General features: G+C 28.8%; 1 protein-coding gene across 1 annotated transcript; it reads left to right on the top strand.

Moving 5' to 3' along the window:
• The first annotated feature begins 1,557 nt into the window (after positions 1-1,557).
• LOC129912744 (uncharacterized) lies at positions 1,558-3,260 on the top strand. The gene is made up of 3 exons (XM_055991137.1): positions 1,558-1,584; positions 2,496-2,619; positions 2,716-3,260. The coding sequence occupies exons 1-3, from the start codon at positions 1,558-1,560 to the stop codon at positions 3,258-3,260; spliced, it is 696 nt and encodes a 231-aa protein (XP_055847112.1).
• The last annotated feature ends 3,920 nt before the right edge of the window (positions 3,261-7,180 follow it).

Genomic DNA, 7,180 nt, shown 5'->3' with positions numbered 1-7,180 from the left:
TCAACGAAAATTTTAAAACAAAATCGTCAAAGTAACAGCAGTTGAAAATTTTACAAAATTTTAAAAAACATACATATCTTTGGATTTAAAAAAAAAAAATTATTATTTTTTTTATCAATCTAGTAGAACTTATCGACAATTTTTTTTTCAAAATTTTCAAACGGATATTTCTCAACATTTTTAAGAATAAAATGACTTATATTTTCAAAAACAAAGGATTGCACAAAATAAAAAAATTACCTATACACTTTTGTTAAACTCGTTTTTTTTTAATCTAAATCTCTCCCAAACAAATATTTCAATTTCAGCAAAAAATATTAAACAAAACCATTCATATCAAAAATATAATTTTGTAAAAATAAAATTTTAGTTATAAAAAAAAAATTGAAATATTCTTTTTGAAAAATCAAATTTGCAATAACGGGACATTTTTGTTTTAGGTGTTGATTAATAATACCTACAAAATGGCATACCAACTCAAATATTTTAAAATCGCCTCTAATGATTTTGAATTTTTTTTTTCTAAAAATTCATCATTAAAAAAATGCATCTTACAAAAAGTTGGTATGCCATTTTGAGGAAATAATTGAATAACATTTAAAAACAAAATTTGGAAATATTTCAGCAAGCCGTTTTCCAAAAATTGATTAAAACAAAACAAAAAAACATTAAAAAAATTTTTAAAAATCCAAAAATGTGTTTTTTATGGTTACTTAGGTAAATGCTTTTGCAAAACCAAAGCTCGAAAAATCGGGTTTGTCATGTACGAGATATTCATAAAACAAAAAAAAAAAACGGTTTTTGTGGTAGGTAACGTTACAAAGGGTGCAAACAATATTTTTTTTTATTTAAGAAGTAGAGCTTTATTTGTGCCTTTAATTATGAAAGTGGACTTAGTCATTTTTTGCATTATTTAAAGAAAAAACTTACTTAATAATTTTATTTATAACGATTTAATTGTATTTCTTTTTTGAACCCATACGAAGAAGCAATAAAGAAGTTTATTTACTGCAACTTCGTTTCAAATTAACTTTTCCTCTTAATTTTTTGTATGCAAGACTTAATCGTTTTTTTTTTTAAGGAGTGACTAAGTCCACTTTTAAGTGCACATTTATGATATGACACACAAAAATTTTAATCCAAATCGTCAGACCCGTTTTTGAAAACAATTTACTTTTATATTTCCGTTATATGGCAGGTACCGTCAGTTTTGGTCCTAAAAGAAACATTTCAATTTTTCCTCTAGAGAATCACTCAAAGCTGCTGGCTAACAAATTTGAAGAAAATCGCTTTACTAGACAGAATTGTGGGACCCATTTTTTGAGATTATCCATCATGGTAATATCATGTCTGCTTGTTAAAACGAGTTCTAAACTTGTCCTATTTTACCAAGTAATAAATTGTGAAAAATTAAGCAACTTGAATTCTTAGTTCGTGCAACCCAGTCGTGAATTTTATTTCTTCATGTTGTCACAAAATGTGACATTGAATTTTTAGGGAAATCGAATCATTTTTCAAGGAAGATCTCTTGCCTCCGTTTATATGGAGACTAAAAAAATGTTAGATCGTCCCCTTATCTGCAAAGTATATTTTTTCAGTTTTTGTATAACCATTAATTTTTCTGGAAATCAAACTTGAATAAAATCTTAAACATTTTAATAGAATTATTTCCAGAAAACGCTTTCGCTTCTAATTTTCTTGAAAATCTACAGCTCTGTTAGATTAATATTCGTAGTTTCCCCTTCTATAAAATGGTACAATTTAAAAAATCTAAAATTAATTAAAATTCTTTAAGCTACTGTATTAGAGTTATTGAACGCTATAGCTTTCTCTAAAAAAGTAAAACAAATACTTTAAATTAAAATTATTCGAATTCAAGATTCCATTTTTGGTCATCGCAACATCAATTCTTAAACCAAAGTAGATCGCTCTAAACAATTTCAAGTACTTTTCGGTGATAATTAATCTCTGTAGTAAGTGTCTTATTCCGTTTTCAAATAAATTTTCACACTCTTATGTATGTGATCGACTATTTCATTAGATACTTTATTTGGGTAACTCATACACCATATGCTATCCAATAATCACATAGGCATTTTAATTGGCTATTCACCTATTCAGACATCGAACAAACATATTTGTAACTAAATTGATTTTAGAGAAAGAATTAGAAGTGAATCTTCAGATACCATTTATAGTTTGTGGAATTAAGAAGTGCCTCTTCATTTATTGGAAATCGATATGATTTATCTATTCATAATTGTCGTAAGTTTAAAGTATCAACTTTAACATTAATTGATTGTATTGAAAAAAGCAAGAAGTGCACTTTCCATTCATCAGTTATCTTATATCTGTGAGGCTTTAATTAAAATTAAGTGAAAAATTGTGAAAATGGATTTTTTTAATCACATCAGTATAGACTGTTTTATCTTGAATTTTACATCAATAATAAAAACAATTTCAATTTCACGTTATAATATATTTCCTTTTATCAGTTCACTTCGCCTTATTTCCTACACCAAGTTTGGGCCAACTCTACTATAGCCGATTTTCGGGCAAACACAAACTCAACTTTTGCTCCTCCTAAACAGTCATCATACTTTTATCAAGATACGGAAGGTATGCAAGAAATAAGTTACTTACAAAAATGTAGGATAGATTTACAGTAAAGCCCCATAAAAGTGTCCAATATAATAAAATTGTTTTTCTTATAAGGATCTGAAACATATGAATTTGGTTATCGCGTTGAAGATAAATCAACAGAAAATATTCAATTTAGAAATGAAACCCTATTCTCAAATGGTACTGTAACTGGATCGTATGGATATTTACGAGCTGATGGAATTTTCACAGTTGTTAATTATGTAGCAGATGATAAAGGTTACAGAACTAAAAGGAAGAAGAAGGTTAATAAAAACCATCATTCCAAAGAATCATCAGAAACGCAGTCAACAATAACTACTACTGCAACTACAACGACTACTTCAGAAATTCCACCATTGAATCTCACCTCTGGAACTCTTCCACCATTACTTGTGGATAAAGTTATGGATCAATTTCAAATTGATCTTAGTCCAGATGCAAGTCCAGGTGATATTCTCCATCCAAATATTTCAGACATAATTGATGGTAAAATTCCATTAAAAATGGCAGCAAAAAATGCTGGATTTGATGTTGTGCAAAATTTCATACCAATGAATTTTCCAATAGCTCCATTTCAGTTGCCAACTGATAAACCAAGTAAATCAAAAGATGATTGATATATCCGCAAAAAAAGGATTTTAAGTTAAGTCGTAAAAACAAATATAAATCACTATTAGAAATAACACTGCTTTTATGAATATAACTTTTAAGAAACCTGTTTTATTTTATAAACGTGATCTTATATAAAAAATATAATAAATGATCTTAATTAAAAAATTAACTTCTCATGAAAATCCTTGTGGAGTAGTTTTTTTTAAAGAAATTAAGTTTTGTTAAATTTTAAGACTAATACAAAAAAAATAAAATTTTTAGAGTTAAAAAAAAAAAACAGTTTTGAACAAACAGAACTAAAAACATAGTCGATATTTCATTTTGTACATTTTGTATTAATTTATGAACACCTAAAACTAAAATTATTTAAAAAAAATAATTTTTTTTCAAATCCTAAAGATAACACGGTGTTACAAAAATGAGGTTTTAAAATATACGCGGGCGGAGACCTATCAGGTTTTGTAGAGCTAGTCGCACTGAATACGAAACGGTATTTGAAAATCCCCTTACACCCCCAAAATCTGGAGTTACGGGCAAAAAACGGTTTTTTGGACCTTCACCCATTGAAAAAATTCTAGCTTCGACAATTTTTTACCCATTTTCGATTTTTTTACAGTTTCTGATAGAAGATAAATATACCTTTTTAACAATGTGTAAAACATGTAACTCGGTTAAACCACTTTATAAGATGTCAAAGTTCAAAAATTCAATTTTTTTGGTCATTTGCCCAACTTCGGCATCAATTTAAAGTATATGTTTTCAAAACAACATGCTATTTAAAAAATATATTTTAAAACTATATATATTTCCCAATTGATCGAAAATTCAAAATTGGCTTAGAAAAAAAAATTTTTCGATTTCAACCCAGATACAGAAATTCGAACTTTTAGGTATAGAACAAAAATGTTGTTTCGGCACGTAGTAGGATGACTTGGGCGCCAGATGACTTGTAACTCCAGATTTTGGGGGTGTAAGGGGATTTTCAAATACCGTTTCGTATTCAGTGCGACTAGCTCTACAAAACCTGAGAGGTCTCCGCCCGCGTATATTTTGAGTGTTACACCGTGTAATTTTTTGAGAAAAGAATGTATTTTTCATTATTATAGTTTTCTGTTTTCTTTCTATATATAAAAGCCTTCGCATACAAAATTTTAAAAGAATGTCAAAAGTTATTAAAAATTTACAGGAAATACCGTTAATAAATCGTTTACGAAAAAAAATGTAAGCCGAAGAAAAAATAAACCATATCTAGAAAGTAACGTCTAATTTTTTTTTTTATTATTTTATATGGTGAGTTTAAAGCCAAATATTGAAAAACAAAATTAAAAATTCCATTAAATCCATCTGTATCAAATTTGAATGAAAATCTGTAAGATACTGGAAATGCATAGACTGGGCCGAAAAACGCTATGACAAAAAACACCCTTTCGCAACTCTCTAGCATCTGAATCTTGGATTTGATTAAAGCTTTGAATTTTATTTGACACGAAACCAATAGGAGCTTGATCTACAAGGCAAATAAAAATTAGTTTTGGTTAATAAAAAATTCGTAATTGTTTTACGATAGATCAAAAGAAGAGGTAAAAATGAGCCCCACTGGGAAAAACAGTATAGTAGACTTGCTTGGATACAAAAAATAAAATCCACGACTGGTTCACACGTACTTAAGCTTTTTATGTAAAAATTCATGAACAAATATTTTTAATTTAATTTTATAAGTAATTTAATAAAAATAAAAAAAACAATATAAAATTTGATTTTAAAATAACAAAACTACATATATTTTCGAATGGTTTTGACCTCTAAACAAATTACGCCTTTTAATTTTTCTCGTGTACCAAAGAATAAAAAAAAAAATGAAAATCTTTGGAACAGTTTTTTTTAAATACAATAATTATTGTTATCAGTTTTTTTTTCTTTAATTGTTTTTTTTTTATAAATACAAATTTTCAAACAAAAAAATTTTAATAATTGGTAAGCAAAAAGAAAATATTAATCTACATCTAAAAAGATGAGCTATTTCTAGTGTTGAATTAATGAACACAGAGTAAAATTATGCCATGATTTGAATAGTGACTGTAAGACGTGGGGACATGGCGACAAGGCGACAAAGTGAGAAGGCGACATGGCGACAAGGTGACGTGGTGACATGGCGAAAAGACGAATAGGCAACAAGCCGACACACAGTGGGACGACTCAGGGTACTAATTAAAAAATACAACTATTTTAGCGGAACTTGAAATTAATTGGCAAGTGATCCCAAATATATGAAAGCTCAAAATGCAATAATTTTTGTTTTATTTATTTGTCCATAAGTTATAGACACGTGAACATAGCCTCTTTTCCGTTTTTTTTTTTTTTTATAAAGGGTTTTAAGGTGTCTTTTGTGACAGCTAATTGTTGTGCAAATATATTTCTCCTGTGAAAATTAAATTAATAATGGAGTATATTAATAGCCAAGGTATTTAAATTAAAATAGTTTTTTCGTTTTTTTTTTTTTTTTTTAATGGCGATTTTGAATGTGCTAGTTCTTCAAATTTTAAGTGGAGTTTTCGAAATATGGTCAAATATGCTTATTGGTTTTTTTTTAGTTTTATAATAATAAATGTGTCTATAAACCGGATCCAGAAAAAAATCTTGTGCAAGTTTGCGCCATTTTAAGTAAATTGACATTTTTAGGTTCAACTGCGTACATAAAAAAATGGTGACTTTTTCGCAATATGGCTGGATTTTAAAAATTTCAAACTTTTACCTGGATTGGAAGAGCTTAATGAAAGAGAAAATGCGAAATTTAAAGAAATTTCGAGACTTTTTGTGTGAGTTTGAAGCAAAAATGGCAGCATTGCCAGAGAAAGGAAAGCTTTATGGAGGATAACCAACGATTGCTTCACTTTAATTTTTCTGACAAGTTCGTAGACCAGAACATAAGAGCCGGCAGCATATTTTGGCAGTTTTAATATAACCGAAATTCGAGTGTGTACATATCTAGATATGCACCACAGTATGTCAACGGAAAAAGTCTGGCAGTGATCTTTTTCAGCTTTCTCTTGCCAGACGCATCCAAAGTGCAGTTGAAAATCAACTTTTGGCGTTTTGGTATAACCGAATAAATGATACACCAAAAAATCATAAAAAAATCCCCTGATTTTAAAACTGTGGGAACCAGAAGTTTTGTTTTCAGCTTTCCCCCCGCCAGACCGCTTTAAAGCATTTTAAAGTGCATTTTTCGAATAAAAAACCTAATAGCTTATTTTCTGTTAGGTATAACCGTATGATGGTAACAAATTAATATTCTATGTCTATTCCTGGTTTAGAAAATAATAAGCTTAAGCCAGCTATTTTTCAGCCTTCCCTCTGCTCAATTAAAATTCATTTAAACGATTTCCATTTACTCTGAAAATATATAAGATCGGAAAACATTTATACTTAAAAGTGACTAACCGGAAATTGTTAAGAAAGTTTATCTGCATTATCAATCATCTCCGCTTAAACTAAAAAACTGTCAAATGAGTGTGCTTGGCGAGTATTAACTTTTGGCACAAACCCTCTTTTTTGAATGCCACATTTCCATCAATTTATCACCTCCGCCAAAATGCGTATTAAATTACAAAAATAATATAAATAAAATTAACAAAAGTCACTTTCATTCTGTTCACGTTTGACAGCTTACATTGGTTTTGAAAAGTAAAACCAGTATAAAAACGTTCATGTGTCTTGTCGTGTGTGATTTTTATCACCCAACAAAATCTGTCACTCGGCCAAAATGCAATCGAGTGCAATGTGAATGCTAATGTCTTGGGCGTATACAAACATCTTTCTTTTAACTTATAATTCAAATGGACTTCAAACTACGGAGTAAAAAAAAAAATGAAGCTAATTTTCTTCTTCCTCATAACATCCATAGAAAGATTCAAAGAGTTCGAAT

This window comes from Episyrphus balteatus, chromosome 2 (genome assembly GCF_945859705.1).
Source record: "Episyrphus balteatus chromosome 2, idEpiBalt1.1, whole genome shotgun sequence".
NCBI classification, from domain to species: domain Eukaryota; kingdom Metazoa; phylum Arthropoda; class Insecta; order Diptera; family Syrphidae; genus Episyrphus; species Episyrphus balteatus.
Note: the sequence above shows the minus strand (reverse complement) of the source record. Positions and strands in the feature narration are given on the sequence as shown.